At 44.7% G+C, this 19,944-nt stretch overlaps 1 protein-coding gene across 1 annotated transcript in view; it reads left to right on the top strand.

Annotated features, from left to right (window-relative positions):
* wbp1la (WW domain binding protein 1-like a) overlaps positions 1 to 12,587 on the top strand; it is an 85,731-nt gene extending 73,144 nt beyond the window's left edge. The window contains exons 3-4 of the mRNA XM_041209230.1: positions 4,116 to 4,277; positions 10,874 to 12,587. Of these exons, the coding sequence (XP_041065164.1) occupies positions 4,116 to 4,277; positions 10,874 to 11,640 (929 nt within the window). The 3' untranslated portion in view covers positions 11,641 to 12,587. The remainder of the gene's footprint in view (positions 1 to 4,115; positions 4,278 to 10,873) is intronic.
* The last annotated feature ends 7,357 nt before the right edge of the window (positions 12,588 to 19,944 follow it).

The following is a 19,944-nucleotide window of genomic DNA, read 5'->3' as shown; positions in this document are numbered from 1 at the left end:
TCAGGAGTTCAGCTGTTTTGTCCATGTTTGAACAAGGCTGTAATGAGATCAAGAGCTGAGTTGGCCTAGTGGAAACCAAACTGGGTATCGTTGAGCAGGTTATTGCTAAGCAACTAGTGCTTGGTAGCACTGTTGATGACCCTTTCCATCACTTTACTGATGATGGAGAGTTAACTGATGGGGTGGTAATTGGCCGGGTTGGATTTGTCCTTTTTGTGTACAGAACATACTTGGGCAATTTTCCACATTGTTGGGTAGAGGCCAGTGTTGTAGCTGTACCGGAACAGCTTGGCTAGGGGTATGGTAAGTTCTGGAGTACAAGTCTTCAATGCTATTGCCGGAATATTGTCAGAGCCCACTTCCTTTGCAGTATTCAGTGCCTTCAGCCATTTCTTGATATCACATGGAGTGAGTCGAATTAGCTGAAGACAGGCATCTGTGATGCTGGGGGTGTCCATAGGAGGCCGAGGTGGATCATCCACTTGGCACTTCTGGCTGAAGGTTGTAGCAAATGCTTTCGCATTGATGTGCTGGGCTCCCCCATCATTGAGGATGGGGATATTTGTGGAGCCTACTCCTCCAGTGAGTTGTTTAATTGTCCACCGCCATTCAGGACTGGATGTGGCAGGACTGCAGAGCTTAGATCTGATCCATTGGTTTTTGAATCGTTTAGCTCTGTCTATCACTTGCTGTTTATGCTGTTTGGTGCGCAAGTAGTCCTGTGTTATAGTTTCACCAGGTTGACACCTCATTTTTAGGTATGCATGGTGCTGCTCCTGGCATGCCCTCCTGCACTCGTCACCAGGGGGGATATGCCACCTCATGGATGCCCAGCCTTGAGTTGCTAGATCTGTTTGAAGTCTATCCCATTTAGCATGGTGGTAGCGCCACCACATCATCAGCAGGTGATTTTCTTGCCCATGACTTCATGGGGTCCATAGTCAATGTTGAGGACCCTCGGGGCAACTCCCTCCCGACTGTATACCACTGCTGGCACCTCTGCTGGGCCTGTCCTGCTGGTGGGACAGGACAGGATGGTGATGGTGGAGTCTGGGACATTATCTGTAAGATATGATTCCGTGAGGCTGTTGCTTGACCAGTCTGTGAGATAGCTCTCCTAATTTTGGCACTAGTTAGTAAGGAGGACTTTGCAGGGTCGACAGGGCAGAGTTTGCCGTTGTTGTTTCTGTTGCCTCGCTAGATGCCGGGTGACCTGTCATGTTCCTTTTTTGAGACTTTGTAGTTTTGTAACTGAGTGGTTTGCTAGGCCATTTCAGCGGGAATTTAAGAGTCAACCACAACAGAGTCAACTAAGACATGCGGGGTGCACGCACACACACACAGACACACATACACACACACACACACACACACACACACACACACACACACACACACACACACTGAGGGGCAATTTACCGTAGCCCATCCACTTAACCACGTCTATGGACAGTGGGAGGAAACTGGAGAACCCGGTGGAAACAGGGAGAACGTGCAAACTCCACACAGACACCAGAGGTCAGGATTGATTCCGCGTCTCCGCTAACCACTGTGCCTCCCTGCTGCCCCATACCAGGGCCTAAGCTAATGGCCATAAATGTAAGTTGGCCATGAATTAATCCAAATGAGAAGTCATGGGATAAAAGCAAAATACTGCGGATGCTGGAAAACTGAAACAAAAACAAAAATTGCTGGAAAAACTCAGCTTGACTAGGCTCCATGAGAAACTTCTTTCTAATGAGAGTGGTTGGAATGTGGAACACACTGTCACGTTGGAATGGTTGAGGTGAATAGCACTGATGTGTTTGAGGGTAAGCTAGATAAATATATGAGGGAGAAAGGTAGCAGGGTTAGATCAGGCAAGATAGGAGGTGACTCATGTGAAGCAATAACTCCAGAATACACCTGATAGGCTGAATAACCCTTTTCTGTGCTGTACATTTAATGTAATATTGGGTAAACATCTGGAGGTGAAAAATTACCCTGCTGTAAAACACCAACCAAAACTGGTAGCTTTTATTGGGAAACTACAAAACATCATGGGGTGGTAATGACATCTAGATTGTTGAATGGGCTTGTGTAAGAACAGAGGAAAATGGAAAGAGTGGCCAGAGGAAGGGGAGAGAAAATTGTTTGTCCCTTTTAAAGCCCAAAAGAGAAAAATAATGGGCTGTCTTCCACATCCTTGCTGAGTCAGAGCCTTCGTTTGCTTATGTGCTTCGTGTGATACAGCTGTTCAAAGCACAGCAATGTGTTTCCTAAAGCACGATCTGTAACTTGGGCTCCTCTGCATGCCAGTAAACACATTCCTTGGGACTATTTCAGCGGAAGCTCAGCATCTGAATGTTCCAGAAATCAGTGGAGCAGGGGAAAAGAAACATAACTAGCGGTGCCCTGTAATGTTTACATATCGTTGACAGCAGAGCTAAACTTCCTTGCCAGTATGTTGGCCCTGGAGAGGATTTTTTTTTGACGTACATGCGCACACACTGTATAATAAATTGTGATGATTTGCCGCCTCCTCCTCCCCTGCACCACCACCACCAAACCCCCCCCCCCCCCCCACCACCACCACCACCACCCGGCAACTTTTCCCTTCCTGCATAGTGGCAGTTTAACACCAAAAGCAGGGCCCCAAAAGGAATATCTGGAGGATTGGAGATTGCTGCTGTTAGCAGCTGTACTGCTCCTCCAGGATCCCTGCATTTAACCAGCATCTCACCAAGTTCACACCCAAGTCCGGATTCGAAAACTGGTGCAACTGAGCAGAATAGATGGAATCCACATGTAAGGTGATCGCCCCCATTTCCCCCTATCTCTGCCCCCTCCCCACCCAGCCTCCGACTTCCAAGGTAATATCCACTTTTGATCCTAAACAGGGACTTAAATTTTTCATCTAGTATGTGAGATTTATTTTGTGCACGTGTGCGCATATTATTTCCCTCATCCCTCCTCACCTGAAGCCGTTGACTCACAGCGACTTAAGTCTGCAGTCCTCTGGTGCCTCTCCCACTTGACCATTTTGGCTACTTAAGTCAAAGGGAGTCGATCAGCCCAGCCTACTCCCTTCAACCTTTCATGTGCAGTTTACATCAAGGGGCCATGTAAAGTGTTCATGGGAAGGACCAAAACCTGCTTTTATGAAGTGCCTTTAATGTTTAAAAAAAAAAGACTCGAAGCACTTCACAGGAGTGTTGTCAAGACAATATTTGACACCGAGCCACACGAGGGAACATTAAGAAAGGTGAGCAAAAGCTGGGTCAAACAGTTAGGTTTTAAAGTGCATCTTAAAGGCAGAGAGGTGGAGATGTTTAGAGTGGGAATTCCAGAGCTTAGGGCCTAAGCAGCTGAGCTCCACAACCATGGGTAAAGGAAATTGGGAACACACAAGAGGCCAGAATTGGAGTGCAGAGATCCTGGGGTTGTATAGAGATAGGGAGGGGCAAGGCCAAGGAGACATTGTGACACAACGTGAGTTTTTAATTCAAGGCCAGTAAGACTCCGCAAACACAAGGGTCACGGATGAATGGGACTTGGTGCAACTTAGGATATAGGCAGCAGAATTTTGGATGAATTGAAATTTGCAGAGTATGGAAGATAATCTGCTTCCCTTTTTTTTTTGCTTCTTTTCACTTTCCTAAATGGATGGGGACTGAAATCAGCTTTAAGGCACCATTTGCCAATAGTCAGTCAATTCAAAACAGAAGTGGGGGGATTTATTCTTTCAAATTTCCTGGCCAGCACATTTCCCCTCAATGAGGAGAGTGAACCCCGCCAAGAAATAAAGAAGGGTGTTATCATGGTCCACACCTTGAAAAAGAACATCACTGTTGGCAGTTTTGACCAGTCTGTGATTGCACTGCTGACGAATTATCACAGATAGACAGACTTGGTATGACTGTTTCCCTCAGCTAAACTTCACAGGAGTTCTTTGGTTCCTTTTGAGAGAATAATGTGCAATTTCTATTTTAATTTAACGTCTTTTATTCGTCCCTCTTTGAAGTTGGTGTAGTTGACTTGGGTGATGGAAGTTGGATGTTTTGAAGTTGTTAAAATGTATTTCAACTCTGATAGTTCTCCTGTTCATCTCTCTCTCTCTCTCTCTTTCTCTCCAGGGTTCTGGCTCGTTTGGACCATCATCATCATCCTAAGTTGTTGCTGCGTCTGTCACCATCGGCGCGCTAAGCTCCGTCTACAGCAACAGCAGCGGCAGCATGAGATTAACCTCATCGCCTACCAGGGGGCCCGTAACTACTCCCTGCTTCCGCTCTACCTGAGTATGTGTCTCTATCGCAGCTTATGGGTTCCCTGGGCAATTGTGCGTTATTGGTCACCACTTCAGGACTCCCGACTTGTCATTTTCACTAGGGAAAACTGATCATTGCACCGCCATCAAGTCACTGCTGTTGGCAGCGTGCTGCTTTTATGTCACTCTGGGTCCGATTTATCTGGTCTGTTCGCTGCCACTTTGTAGTGGAAATTCAGCCACAAGGTTACGCACAATCTTCTGCCCAGTTTGGTACAAAAGTTGCACAGAATTACATAGACTTTCATAGGGCAGATGTGAGCCATTCCACCCTACTGGTCTGTGCTGGTGTATAAGCGCCACTCGAGCTTCCTCTCATCCTACGTCACCTAATCTTATCTCCCCACCCCCAGCCTCCCACTCACCCGATGTGTTTATCTAGCTTTCCCTTAAATGCATCCATGCTGTTTCGTCTCGACTACTTTCTGTGGTAGAGAGTTCCGTATTCTATCCACCCTCTCTTCTTTTTTTAAAGAAGCTGTGTAGAGTGTGTGCCCTGAGTTTTCGATACGGGCTCCCAGCTCAAGGCTCCCCCCACCCCGTGAGTGGTGCAAAGTCGGGTAATATGACCTCCAGGGGTGTTTGGGTCCAATGGACTGGAACCGTGCAGGATGAGATAGTTCTCGGGTTTGATTCCTGGCCTTCGTGAATTAGCAGTGGAGGCACTGAGATTAATGCCAGTATATGTGGGCTTGCAGCGGCTTGGGTTCCACTTACAGTAATTCATTGACTCCCACTATAGACCCCATGTATGGATATCTGTTTGAGGACTGGAAGGGGACAGCGGTGATGCTGTGGCTGGTCAAATACACTCAGTACTTGCTACCTAGGTTCACACTTGAAGTAAGGCACTCCCAACCCAGTGCTGGTGGACCCCTGGTTCCCTCAAATTTGCACCCCAGCAAGAGAAGGAAGTGTTTTAAAAACAAACTTGTAAAGGCCCAAGATATTCATTAGGGTTCCTGAGAATTATCCTTTCATTAATTTTCAAAGATAGTGTCATTTTTCCAAATATGTGTTCTATTAAGATTTCTTATTCCATGAAGTTAAGATCTAAAAGTCAAATTAGTCAGGTGAACAGAGTTTCTCTCTTATCTACCCCATTTCTGCAGCTTGGGGAGTTTAGAACTCTGGGCGCAGCCTAAAAACTACTTTCAGCAGTGGAATTAGGAAAGGGTGGTCGAAGTTTGGACCTTGCTTGAAAATAGCAATTAACGCGAGGTCAGCTGTTAACTTTGAATCTGAGACATAGATTTTTGTTAAGCAAGATGATTGAGGGATATGGGGCAAAGGTGGGTGTGAGGAGTTAGGTGACAGATGATCTCATTCAACGGCCGAGCAGGCTCAAGAGGCCAAAGGGTCCACTCCTGTTCCTGTATTCCGGTCAGCCGATTGTAATTTCGCCCTCGACAAATCCCTACTTTCAGAGAAATGTTGGAATTAGCCAAACCCTCTGGGGAACCTGGTTTCTTGAGTGTTTTTTTTTTATTTGGTTGTCCAACTTGTACTCTGAATTTGGTGACTGGTTGCATCCCCAGCAGTGTGGAATAGAACTGAGCATTTAAAATAAGTTTTACACATTGGCCTTTATCCCACGAGACCTGGGTTTGACCTGGTGTGGTGGGTTAGAAATCGGTCTTTCACTCCCTGGGACCTGGGTCTGCATCCGGTCCAGGCTTTTAATGAGATTGAAGTCTCTGCTGGTTAAGCAGTGAAATGAGAAATTGTGCAGTTTGGATCTAGGTTCCTGGTGGGTCTGGGCCCAGGGTGTAAAACTGGTACTCGTTAGTTTGCCCATCTCACTTGGTCACAGGGTGGCAGGGACATAAGAGATAGGAGCACAAGTAGGCCATTCAGCCCTTCGAGTCCATTCCGCCATTCTATGAGGTCATGGCTGACCTCTACTTCAACATGATCTTCTTGCACTATCCCTGTATCCCTTGATGTTTTTAATATGTAGAAGCCTACCACTCTTAGTCCTGAACATACTCAATAATTGAGCCCCCACGGCCCTCTGGGGTAGAGGATTCCAGAATTCACCACCCTCTGAGTGAAGAAATTCCTCCTCATCTCAGTCCTAAATGGCCTGCCCTTTATTCTGAGACTGTGTCCTAGACCCCAAGCCGGGGGAAACATCCTTCATGCATCTACCCTGTTGAGCCCTGTAAGAATTTTGTATGCTTGAATGAGATCACCCCTCATTCTGCTAAACACCAGAGAATAATCTTTCCTCATAGGACAATCCCTCTATCCCAGGAATCTGTCTGGTGAACCTTTGTTGCACTCCCTCTATGGCAAGTGCATCCTTTCTTGGGTAAGGAGACCAAAACTGCACATGATACGCCAGGAAATTGGTTCACAGGTTCAAGACTGAGGTCGAGTTTGGAACAGAGTTGAGGAACCTTTATTTTGCATCTACCATGCTGTCTATACATTACCTGAAGCTGTTTGACACTGACACTTAAGTGGAAAGTGTTCTGTTCTATCACTTCTGCCTCACCCTTGAACAGAAAATTCACATTTTGAAGAGGGGAGATCAAACTATTAGAATTTGGATTAGTTATTTTATTTCATGCATAATTTTGTTTAAACAGCAGCTGTGCTATTATCAACAGAACTAAAGGTTATTGACCCGAACAGTGTGACAGTTCAGTTCTGACTCTTCCTGAGAGTTTCTCATAAGTTGCGCTTCCTGTTGGTCTCGAACCCATCAAGCCAGTATTACCACATGTTTTTCTCTCTCTGCAAATCTCTGTGTCTGTTGTACGTGCTTATATCTGTCTGTGTGTGTTTGTGCATGTCCATCTTTGGGTGAGTGCCTCTCTCTCTCTGTTTGTGCCTGTCTCCCTATATGAATGCATTTTCTACTTCCTTCCTCTGTCTCTTTGTGTCTGTCCCTTTGTGCTTTTTTCCCTTTCCCCTTTTATATCAGGGCTGGATTGAAGAGAGAAAAAATTCTTCCTCAATTTTTGCAGCTGTTTTGAAAATGTTAACCAGCTGCTGATGGTACGAATCCCCCTTTATGTGACCTGAAAAAGAGCCTGTGGTCAAAATGTGCTTGAATGAAGATCACTAGTGAAGCCACAAACTAAAGTGAAACTTTCTCATTCTTTAGCTTCCTAATATTTACCTAAGCTAGATATTAAATTCCATTTGTCTGGGGCCTTTAGCCTATCTGTCACTGTTTACCTGACTGGGATTGTGGCAAGTAACACAAGTATGCTGTGTCATCATCAATCTACTTTAGCTGCCTGATGCCAACAACAGACAGGTTAAAGTCCCTTTGATCTATCCACCCACCCACCCACCCATCCATCCAAAACAAAAACAAAAACAGAATTACCTGGAAAAACTCAGCAGCTCTGGCAGCATCGGCGGAGAAGAAAAGAGTTGATGTTTCGAGTCCTCATGACCCTTCGACAGAACTTGAGTTCGAGTCCAAGAAAGAGTTGAAATATAAGCTGGTTTAAGGTGTGTGTGTGGGGGGCGGAGAGAGAGAGAGAGAGGTGGAGTGGGGGTGTGGTTGTAGGGACAAACAAGCAGTGATAGAAGCAGATCATCAAAAGATGTCAACAACAATAATACAAAAGAACACATAGGTGTTAAAGTTAAACTTGGTGATATTATCTAAACGAATGTGCTAATTAAGAATGGATGGTAGGGCACTCAAGGTATAGCTCTAGTGGGGGTGGGGAGAGCATAAAAGATGTAAAAAAAAAATATAAAATAAATAAATATTTTTTTTTTTCCTCTTTTTATAATGGAAATAGGTGGGAAAAGGAAAATCTATATAATTTATTGGAAAAAAAAGAAAAGGAAGGGGGAAACAGAAAGGGGGTGGGGATGGGGGAGGGAGCTCACGACCTAAAGTTGTTGAATTCAATATTCAGTCCGGATGGCTGTAAAGTGCCTAGTCGGAAGATGAGGTTAATATTGAATTCAACAACTTTAGGTCGTGAGCTCCCTCCCCCATCCCCACCCCCTTTCTGTTTCCCCCTTCCTTTTTTTTTCCAATAAATTATATAGATTTTCCTTTTCCCACCTATTTCCATTATAAAAAGAGAAAAAAAAATTATTTATTTTATATATTTTTTTACATCTTTTATGCTTTCCCCACCCCCACTAGAGCTATACCTTGAGTGCCCTACCATCCATTCTTAATTAGCACATTCGTTTAGATAATATCACCAACTTTAACTTTAACACCTATGTGTTCTTTTGTCCTGTTGTTTGTGACATCTTTTGATGATCTGCTTCTATCACTGCTTGTTTGTCCCTACAACCACACCAACCCCCTCCACTTCTCTCTCTCTCTCTCTCCGCCCCCCACACACACACACCTTAAACCAGCTTATATTTCAACTCTTTCTTGGACTCGAACTCAAGTTCTGTCGAAGGGTCATGAGGACTCGAAACGTCAACTCTTTTCTTCTCCGCCGATGCTGCCAGAGCTGCTGAGTTTTTCCAGGTAATTCTGTTTTTGTTTTTGTTTTGGATTTCCAGCATCCGCAGTTTTTTTGTTTTTACACCCATCCATCCATCCTGCCCCATCTTCTGCGGACACTCTCCATCCATCCCCAAACCATGTGGCCTCCTGGGAAAGGAGTAAAAAGCCAGGCCAATTTCGGGAGCGGGGGCAAGGAAGGGATTAGGGAAGGGATTTGGTCAATTCGTCTCCGACCCACCTAGCCCATTGAAATTAGTCTCGATCACCCTGGCTATGAATTCCCTGTGGTGTCTACCTTTGATTCAAACAAATCTCCACCCCAACCAGAAATAGGTCCCACTCTCACTGAAAGGAATTTGAATTTGGTGAATTGGCATCCACCGCACAAGGTGGCAGCTCTTTTACTATTCATTCCTGACCGCAAACCCAGAGCTGGCTTTTAAAACTGAGACCCCCCTGGAGCTCCCTAATCTATTTAGTTGGAATAAACAATTAACTGGAACACAGTCTAATACCTTCGCGATCGATGTATTGTTTAGTGGTTACTCTGGCAAATGCTGTTTCATGAAATAATGAGAAACGGGTCTATGGACTGCAGCGGTTCAAGAAGGTAGCCCACCACCACCTTCTCGACAGCAACTAGGGATGGGCAGTAAATGCTGGCCTAGTCAGCGACACCCAAAATCCCATGAAAGAATGAAATAAGTTGTACATCTGAGCTTCTTATAGCGTGGTGGCCATTTGCTGATGGAAGGTCTGGTATAGGGAAAAAAACTGCTTTATTAAATAGATAACCCAGACTCCCTTTACCTGAGAGCAACTGGGAAGGTGATGCGCACACACACTGTTCAGCAGAGGGCACAGACTGACCACAAGCAAACTGTGATTCAATAGTGTTCTTTTATTAAATAGAACGAGGCTCTGGACACTTACAGAATGTTTTTATCATAGCCTCAGTTAGGTGGTGAGGAGGGCGGAAAGTGCTCTTCGCTGCCCTCTGGTGGCAGGTCACAGAGCTGCTCTGGTCATGGGCTGGCAGCAGTTAAATCCACTTGCTCCCTCAGTTGAAGAACACAAGCGGGGAGGGGACTTCAAGCGGGAGGCATAGAAAATCAACACTTCTCTTTTAAAGAATTCAGCCTCCAACAGTGTGACGAATCATTCTGTTGCCGTGTCAATATGTTTCAATGTAACCTTCAACCCAGCTGTCCTTTACAATCTCTACATCAATCCCTATATGTCAATCTATCGAAATTTACTGTCCCTCATATCTTTACAATTTTTTTAAAGCTTGCAGTTGCCTGTGTTTTTTTTTTTGCACACAATCTCAGTTGTCGAGGATTGTAGAAATTTCAGCGTGGGCAGATATCATATTCATTGAGTCTCTGCCCGTGCAAGCTCCACAGGTGAACTATCATCCCACCCAATTTACTTCTTTTTTTTTGCCCTTGTTTAATATTTTGCTTTCCAAGTGTCCCGTTCTCACACAGATTGACTCGAATTCAGCAGCTGTAAATAAAATCTTAGCTTGTGAACCCAAAGGTGGAAAAACCATTATTCTGTTGACTTCTCACTCTTGTTTTCAACCCCCCCCATCTCTGTAACCTCCTCAAGTCCACAGCCCTTTGAGCTACCGGCACTCACCTAATTCTGGCCTCTTATGCATCCCCGATTTTAATTGTTCCACATTGGCGGCCATCCCTTTAACTGTCTAAGCTCTGGAATTCCTTCCCTGAGCTCCTTGTGCCCTAAATTCCTCTCCCCTTTTTAAAACCTAGATCTTGGCTATTTGCCCTAATATCTCTTTGTGTGCCTCGGTGTCACTTTTTTCCTGATATTAGCTCCTGTCAAGCACCTACGGGTGTTTTACAACATTAAAGGCGCTGTATAAAAGCAAGCTGCTGCCAAGGGTTAAAGCACTATCATTGAATTGTTATTTGGGTCTTGCACTTTCTCAGGTGAAAATACCAACACCTTTGAAAAGCTGCTGTTCTTGGGTGTCCTGCACCCTTTGATAAGTCTACTATTGCGATGAAAGCTATTTGCACTATAAATATAAATATGTCTTTCTTTCTCCCCTCCTCCTCCCCTCCATCCCTTCCGGGGGAAAAAAAAAACAGGATTTTTGCCAAGTTATTTGCTCCCTCCTTATGAAGAAGTGGTGAACAGACCTGTGACCCCACCGCCTCCCTACAGTGCCTTTCATCAGCAGTGCGTCACAGCTTGCAATAGCTCCTCCAACCCCGAGCCAGCCAGGTCTCCGACCGCCCCTAGTAACTCTGTGCCGACGGTGTGTGAGGTGGTGCCCCGGCAAGGGAGCGCGTTGGACCTTGCTTCTCCCCTCGCCTACTCGGAGCACAGCTTGAGCAAGACGCCGACAGCCAATCAGACTGAGGACTTGGTTGCCGGCACCGAACTAGAGCCGGTGCGAGCGTGTTGCTTGGACCTGGAAGAGGAGCTGAGCTGCCCCGAGAAGGAGCAACTGACTGATTATTATCCAGGCTCTTCCTCCAAGATCGAGAGCTGGCACCACCAGTCCTGCTTGGAAATCAAGGATGTAGATAAGACCCCGGGGAGGCACCGAAGGTTCACTGGAGACTCTGGTATCGAGGTCTGCGTTTGCAACAGAGACAATGATCCGAAGGAGTTGGATGGCCTAATTGATGGTTTGGGGGGAGCAATGGAATTCTGTGACAGCTGTCACATGTGTGAATCCTGCCCTCGCGCAGACACGAGAGAGGAAGGCCTCACTGAAGCACACGAGCAGCAAGACCACAAGGAGCAACATGGCCCAGATGTCATGGAGGAACCGGTGTGTCTTTTGCTGGATACCATCAACGAGAACGAGTTGCTGCAAGCTCATCAGCATCACGACCCTCAAACCTAACTGAAGCCCCTCACCCTCCGTCGGCTGCACTCTTTTTGACGTTTTGTGCTCAATGACTCCTCATACTCTCTCTTTTCTCTGAGCTTCAGAATCGTTCTGGTCTCACGCGTACTCGGAAGAGAGAGAGAAGAGAAAAAAAAAAAACCGGTAAAATGCCAGATTGGTGGTGGCAGGCATTGGAACAGAGACCGAGCTGGCAACATTGAACCAAGAGAAATTGGTCAGGCTAGCTACAAGAATATCGTTCTGTGATGGTTCGTGTTGACCCGTCATATTGTGGTATAGAAGCAATTATGGCGTCAACTGGAATTTTGTATCCAACATTTAAATTTTTAATCGAAGCATATTTGCATGGGATCATGACCCTACATTCATCTTGTGTCATTTGAAAAGACCACTTTACTTTTCTTTACCTGTGTCCTTGGAAGAGAGACAGCTTTATACACCTTGGTTACAATCGCAAACAGAATGAAAACTGGGCGGCTTTAGTACTGGCACACAACGTGCTTTTGACTAGAAAGGGGTGATGGGTTCTCTCTTCTGGGACTGTGAATACCAGCTTTAAACCGCATAAAGGGCATCTTTCCGCAATGTGTATCTCTCTCTCTCTCTCTCTCTCTCTCTCTCTCTACAGAAGCACAAGTTTCATTACTTCGGTTACTAAAGCTTTGAATTTTTACATTCGCATTGCGTATGGAGGTTCAGGCAGCTTGGAAAGTCAAAAGATGGTCAGACCACCTACAGAAGTTGACACAGTGCAGAACAGAAGAAAAAAAGCCATAACTGGGTTGGATCTGCAATTTTTCTTTGTATTGTGTCTGTAACTGTAAATTTAACATGGGGTAGTGCCTGGACTGGCATAGGTGCTGTTGTTGAGAATGATTGATTTTTTTAAAAAAAAAGAAAAAAATAAGTTTCCTAAGTGAAACAAAGTTGGCTTTGACTGATGTCTGGGTGGTGTTTGATTTGGTGTGCTTTACATCTCTGATAGACTCAGACCTGCTGTCCAAGTGAGAACAGTCGCTATATCCCTCCCTCCCTCTCACCAGTGCTTCTCCTCCATCAGTGCTATGCCTCCAGTTCATTTAATAGCACAAGAAGTAGATTTCTTCTCCGTGCACTGTGTGAGACAAGATTACAAACCCTGAAGCATTTGTGTCTTCTACACAGTGCAGAGATTATGACCACTGTGTGTTTGTGTGTGTTTGTGTGTGTTTGTGTGTGTTTGTGTGTGTTTGTGTGTGTTTGTGTGTGTTTGTGTGTGTGTGTGTGTGTGTGTGTATGTATGTGGGTGTGCGCGCATGCACTTATATTTTAAAAAAAAAAGATTTATATATAGCGCCTTTCATGACCTCAGGACATCCCAAAGCGCTTTACAGCCGATGATGTACTTTTGAAGTGCAGTCACTGTTGTAAGTGTAGGAAACAAGGCAACCAAATTTTTCAACAAATGGCAATAAAATAAATGATGTGTTTTAGGAGTCGGTGAGGGATAAATGTTGGCCTGTAAACTGGGGAGAACACTGCTTTTCGAACGGCGATGTGGGATCTTTAGGGCCCACCCCAACGGGCAGACAGTGACGGCACCTCAAAGAGTATACCACACTGAAGTGTAAATAGAATGATGTCAGGTGAATTACGGATTCCCTGTGCATGTGTGTCTGTGTGTGTGTGTGTGTGCGCGTGCGTGTGCACGCTGTTAAGTTTGTTTGGCTGCGAGCGCACAAATGCCAAACCTGTTATCGGGGCCTGTGCACACCTCTCATCCGTTCCTGGCTATCTATCCATATTATGGTGTAACATAAAATCCACCTTTTCCCCTCTCCCTTCCCTTCTCCTCACCACCCAAATACTTCTGTAACTTTGAATCTGGTATTAGGTCACAGTGAGCTGTAGATTTACGCTGATATCGCAAGTCATTCATTTGGTGCACTGCCTCAACAAATCTGGGAATAACTGTCTCCTCGAATGCCAGGTACTAGCACTACCAGCCAGACTTATTGACGAGTGAACCAAATGACCCTTGCCGGATCTCAACAGCTTCAGGCCATGGTCATTGAATGCCAGTTTTCTATAGTTTTGGCGATGTCGCAGATCAATTCTAACTGAACAAGGATATAAAATGGAGCCAAAGGAACTTGTAATACATGGAGTTTACTCAAGCTAGGTTGGATCATTAGGCAGCCCTGTGAGTGTGAGAGCCAATGAGGTGCAGGTTGAGACGGGTATAGTAACTGGCAGCAGGGCTGCTGAAGTGAACCCAGTTTTTGATGGGGGTTTAGGGCGGGGGGGCGGGGGGGGGAAAGTGCACTGTGTAGTGTTTAGCTCCCCGCTGGCTGAATAGTGGAGACTGTCTGTCTGGGTGAGTGACTCTGGGATTTCCAGTTCCATAGGCAAGATTAATTTAGTGTTTTCTTTTTCAAATGGGGCTGGGAAGGACACAATCTCTCATCATGACACACTAACTGGGGAAAGTATGGATTCAAAATTAGATTTGCTGTTTCAATTCAAAAACACTTATTTAAAAAAAAAACCAAAATTTTGAAGTATACAGGTAGAAACTACTGAATGCAAAAGGAAATTCTTATGAACTGCAGGGAGCTTCATACAGATGCATACTCGGCTGGTCTGGTCTTAAGTAATCACGGTTTTCACGTGAAGGTGCACTCCTTGGAGTTCTCCTACCAACTGCTGGCTTTAACTTGGTTTTAACATCATGATGTAATTTTCCAATAGGTATTTTAATGGTTTATTAAAAAATCAATAGTGTCTTCTGATCTCTTGGTCATTATTTTTCTTTTGAGTCTTGCCACATTATTGCTAGGACCAGTGGATTGTTATCACCCCCAGCCCCCTCTAGGACTGGCCTTTCTATCCTGCCCGGGGGGAACTCTTCAAATGCAGAATTGTCAGCAGGAAGTTCAACGACGTGTAGCCATTAACATAGAAGTTCACACGTCTGCTCTGACGAGCCTTATGGACTCGAAGCGTTAACTCTAGTTTTCCCTCTCCACAGATGCTGCCAGACATGCTGAGCTTTTCCAGCATTTCCTGTTTTAATTTCAGATTTCCAGCATCCACAGTGTTTAGCTTTTTTTTTATATAGAAATTCACATGATTTGCCATGGGATGTTGGGGGGGTCGGGGGGGGGGGGGGGGGCGGTTGGACTAGCTGAGTTACTCTTGTAGAGAGCCAGTCACAACTTGATGGGCCGAATGAGCTCCCGTGCTGTAACCATTCTATGGTTCCACCTACTGTCACATCACAGCAAGTCACCAGTCAATTACCTTGCTCGGCACCAAAGCGCCGTTGAGGATATTGGTCCAGGAGCAGCATCACCTCATCGTACAACATCTGGGCAATAATTGCATCACAGATCACCACAGTCCCTGGAAAATGAGCAGCAATTGACTGTTTCTGTGGAGTTGGTTAAACTTGGTCAGCCAGTGTTTATATAGCTTTCCCTCAAATGCCTTTATACCGCTCCCCTCAGCAGCTTCTTGTGGTAGTGAGTTCCATGTCCTAACTGCTCGCCAAGGAAGGTTTTTCCCAAATTCCCAATTGGACTTATTCCTGACTGCCTTTATATTTATATGGTCCCCAGTTTTGGTCTCTGCCGCAAGAGGGGAAACATCATCTCCATGTCTGTCCTGTCAAAAAAAGTCTTTCATAACTGGGCAAGCCTCTATGGGGTCACCCCTCAGCTCTCTCTCCTCCAGGGAAATTCCATAAGAATGAGGAGATAGTTTCCTGGTCTACGGTATTAACAGACCCCGCCCCCCCCCGTTCACCACTCAGAGTGGGCTATATTGCTGGGCCTTTTAAGCTCAGTGACATAAAATCATGTCTGCTGCCCTGCAAGGCAACAGCAGCTTCGTTTCATGGGGCACCTTTCATAGAAAAACCTTCCAAGGGCTTCGCAAAGACTAGTGGAAGATGGATTGCGTTCCAGTGCAGGAGAGATTAAGCAGAGTTTGCTGGTTGCAATGTGGCGGCTTCTAAAGGGTGGGGGGGGGGGGGGGGTGTGGGGGAGGGGGCGGTAGCGTTAAATTGGAGAAGGCTGGGGAGCTGGGTAGGGCCTCTGAAGACGCTACCATCACCTTGTGGGTCAAAGACTGGAGGGAAGACGTGGTTGGGAGTCAGAAGTGGGTGGAGGGCTAGCGGGGAGCGCTTGGTGCTGAAGTTTGCAGAAGTGGGCAAGGGGGGATTAAAACACAAGCGTGAGAATTTTATATTTGTGTTGGAATACCTGCAGCCAACGTCGATCAGCGAGCGTGACTTGTCAATGGGACTTGGCGTGGGATGGGATATGATCTGCAGAGTTTTGGGGTGAGCTGAAATTTAATGAGAACGGGAATCCAGCCAGGAAAGCATTGGAAAATTTGTTTTGATTTGAAAGGTTTCACCCCTCATCAAAGGACTTCTGTGGAGTCACTTCCAAGGCCCATTGCCTTATCTCCTTGAGTGAGGCTGATCTAGTGTGTCTGGTACTTTTATCTTGTGCTTTTTTTTTACAAATTTCAAGCTTTGGTTTTCTTTTATCTCTTGTGAATGGACATTTCCCTTATGCCAACAGTCTGTTTTATAGAATCACATTAAATCATGGAAGGTACAGAAACAGATGATTTTTCTCTGTCTGAGTACCTAGTCTATTTATGCTCTTTATATTATCGCACCCTTTTTCAAATAGCTGCATAATATCTTGATAAAATAATTTATGGACTTTAACAAAGGTGTGTCTCCACATTCCAATCACCCTCTGCATAAAGCTATCATTTATAAAACCACCTTTTATTGGTTACCTTAATTTAGTGTCTTAGCACCATCTTGTCATCTGCCAGTAGAAATCTATCACTTATTCATCTCACTGACTTTCATAATCTGGAGTACCTCCCTCTACTCATCCTTCATTGTTCTAGTGAAGAAACCCCTGATTACCCAAGCCATTCATAATTATAACCCCTCACCCCTGGTTAACACCCCCAATGTATCTGGCCTGGATTCTTTCCATTGCTTTCGTTCTCGTCCTGGTAATGAACTTCCCAAAACCGTCTACAATATTCCCAGCGGTGCCCTGACCAAAGTTTTGTGCAAGTTCGACGATGTTTTTTCCTTTTTACCTGGATGCGAAACCACAATGTCTGTCTTCCAACTAAGTTTTTCTTTTTAATTGTTTAATATGCACTTGTGATATTTTGTTAAATGTAAAATGATCAGTTTTTTTAAGGCACCTGACATTTATAAACTGTTACAACCGTTCAGTATTCCGGAGCAAATAAAGTTACTGGGATCTATTCACTTAAGGCAGTGGCCTTTCAGGTACAGTGCTCAACACAAGCCAAAGCTACTCATGAACAAAGCGATGGGTTATCTACTAGTGTAGATTGAAATGCTCCTTTAGAGAGTGTGCGCGCACTGCAACTCTCATTGTAAAAAGAAGTGTGACTGGAGACCTGGATTCTGGAAGCCTTTGAATGACACGCGTGTATTATGTGTAATTGCTCTTAATGCACTTCACCCAACTTATCCTTACTCGTTGCCTTAGATTAGATAAGTGATAGTGCCAGGAGAATAAAGCTGTTCAAAATTGCCCTGTAACAGTCAAGTCAAACTCTGGGATATGATCATTGCACTATCTACATTGGCTCCAGGTCCACCAATGTCTCACTTGAAGTTCTCATCCTTGTGTTTGGATCCCTCCATGATCCCACCCCCTCCCTATCTCCACACACTTGCAATTCTGTCCTCTTGCATATCCCTTGACTTCTATTTCGCCCTATTATTGGTGGCTGTGCCTTCAGCGGTCTGAGCCCCAAGTCTTGGGAATACCCCTGCCTCTCTCTACGTCTTCCCTCTCTTGAGATGCTGCTTAAAACATACCTCTTTCCTGTTCTGATACCTGCTGACTGTCAAATTTTGATTGGTAATTCTCCTGAGATATTTTACTATGCTGCAGACGCTATATAAATATATGTTGTACCTGTTGCTCATGATGTTGCTTTTCACTGTTGCTTTAATGCCATCTAATGGTAATCACCAGTAAATACACGCTGCACAAAGAGACACCCAACCCCTCATGTCTGTGTCAGCACATTGAGAGAGCTATCCTATTAGTCCTACTCCTATTAGTCCTACTTCCCTCCTTTTTCCTGCCGGAGCTGTAATTTTTCCCCTTCAAGTATTTATCTAATTCCCTTTTGAAATATACTTTTGAATCTGCTCCCTCTCAGGCAATGCGTTCCTGATCATCAATACAAAACCCCCTTCACCCTCTAAAAGACCTCGACGCCTTTCCTTAAAATATGGTGTCCAGAATTGAACACACTACTGTAGCTGGGGCCTTACTAGTGTTTTTTTTTAAAAAAAAAGGTTTATCATAACCTCCTTTACTTTCGTGCTCAATTTATAAATAAAAGCAAAAAACTGCGGATGCTGGAAATCTGAAATAAAAAGCAGGAAAACGCTGGGTAAGCTCAATCAGGCCTGACAGCATCGGAATTGAAGAAGAGTCATACTGGACTGGAAAAGTTAGACACTGTTTCTCTCTCTCTCTCTCCACCGATGTTGCCCAACCTGCTGAGTTTAACCAGCGCTTTCTGTTTTTAATCTCAAATTTATAAAGCTAAGGGTCCTGAATGTTTCTGTTAACAGCTTTCTCCACATTGTCTCGCTACCTTCAAAGATGTGTGTACCCGAATTTATATTGTATTTATTTTGTTTGCCCGTTGTTCAATAACTTTCATTTTTAATTAAAAGTTGAAATGATGTCAAGGATCTGAAAGCGATGCTGTGAAGGTGCCAGATAGATAAAGTAGCTGAGGCAGCCTACAGCGCGGTCTGTTGTTTGTTATCTTGGCCTTGCTATCGACAGCTTATCTGGCTCATGAGCCCAGCGAAGAGAACCTCAGAGTCTCAACAGTCGTCAAAAAAAACTAAGGAGAATTGACCTAAAATGTAGCCTGGAGAAAAAATGGTAAAATAAATTCCCCCCAAAAGCAACAATCACTGCAGGTTTATTGAGCTGTAAAGCAGAAGTTAATACTAGTTAGTGATAGACTGTTTTCAACACTGAGCTTTGGAGGTGTGCTATCAAGCACACGGCCTCGGATGCAGCAATGCTACATGACACAAAATCTTTAACATTTAGAAATCAACATTGATCTAACATAACCAATGAGCTGATAAATGCCTCACCACAAACGTCAGTCTATTCTGCTGATAGAATGCATGCTAGTAATTTTCCCAGGTCAGTGGCAGCCCATTGAAGCTACAACTGTTACCTGTTTTGAAGAGGCGGTTTAGTCTGGGGACATTTTATTTTAAAGAAATGGAGAATCTCACTAACCAAGGCCCTTCTACCCAAACCTCTTTTAAAGAGGGGGAAGCTTCGCGATTTAGACCTTCATTAAAGGGAGTTTTATTCAGAATTTTGCCTCTGAGTTCGCTAACGCCATCAGAGAGCTGGATAAATCGTAGAATCATCCTCGGTGAAGAACAGTATCTGCAGCTAATAATTCAGCTCCGTCATTCTATCTGTCTGAGTGATAAAGGATAGTTCTCTCTTTGCCAGACCAAGGACAGCTACTGTCCACGCCAAAAGCGTTTATGGAGCTGATGGTGCTGTCCTGAGTAAACTAACTTTCATCTCTGAGCTCTGGGTCTGTGCGTTCGTCCCAGGCTGATGGAATACAAGTCTGCTGAGTCTCGTCAGCCAAGAGTGGATCTGCTTGAATCTTGACTAGCAACTTGCACCCACCATGTGAAACTAACATGAATGGGGCCATTTCGACCAGAGAGGCTTCCGTGTACCTGGGACGATAAGTGGAAAGTAACGTCACAATTGTGCAGCAATGGATATTGTCCAGAATTGTGGTTTGTCTTTTGGGGGAAAATTGGTGCATTCCTAAAATCATCCCTGAAAAACCTGTTTGCATTTGACCCAAAAACAATGGCCATTTTTATGGAGCTGGTATTAAATTTCCTGTAAACCCTATCTTAGCCTTGCAAACTCCATGTCCCCCTTTGCCCATGTGTTTGCAATTTTTGGTACTATTCCTCAGCAGCTTTAGATGTGATAAAAAAATTAAACCAGTAGTGAAAACAGTTTAAACACACAAGGCCAAGCAATGTGTAAATTACTACATTGAGTAGATATAGGGCCGAGTAGAACATAAGAACTAGGAGCAGAAATAGGCCATTCAGTCCCTTGAGCCTGCTCAGTAGACTTGCAATTGCTTCCATTGTTCCATTGCAATGAGTGGCTTTGCTAGGACTGATTGATGCTTCCTGGCTTCAGTGACAAT

This window comes from Carcharodon carcharias, chromosome 17, assembly GCF_017639515.1.
Source record: "Carcharodon carcharias isolate sCarCar2 chromosome 17, sCarCar2.pri, whole genome shotgun sequence".
Classification (NCBI taxonomy): Eukaryota; Metazoa; Chordata; class Chondrichthyes; order Lamniformes; family Lamnidae; genus Carcharodon; species Carcharodon carcharias.
This window is presented reverse-complemented; position numbering and strand designations above follow the sequence as displayed.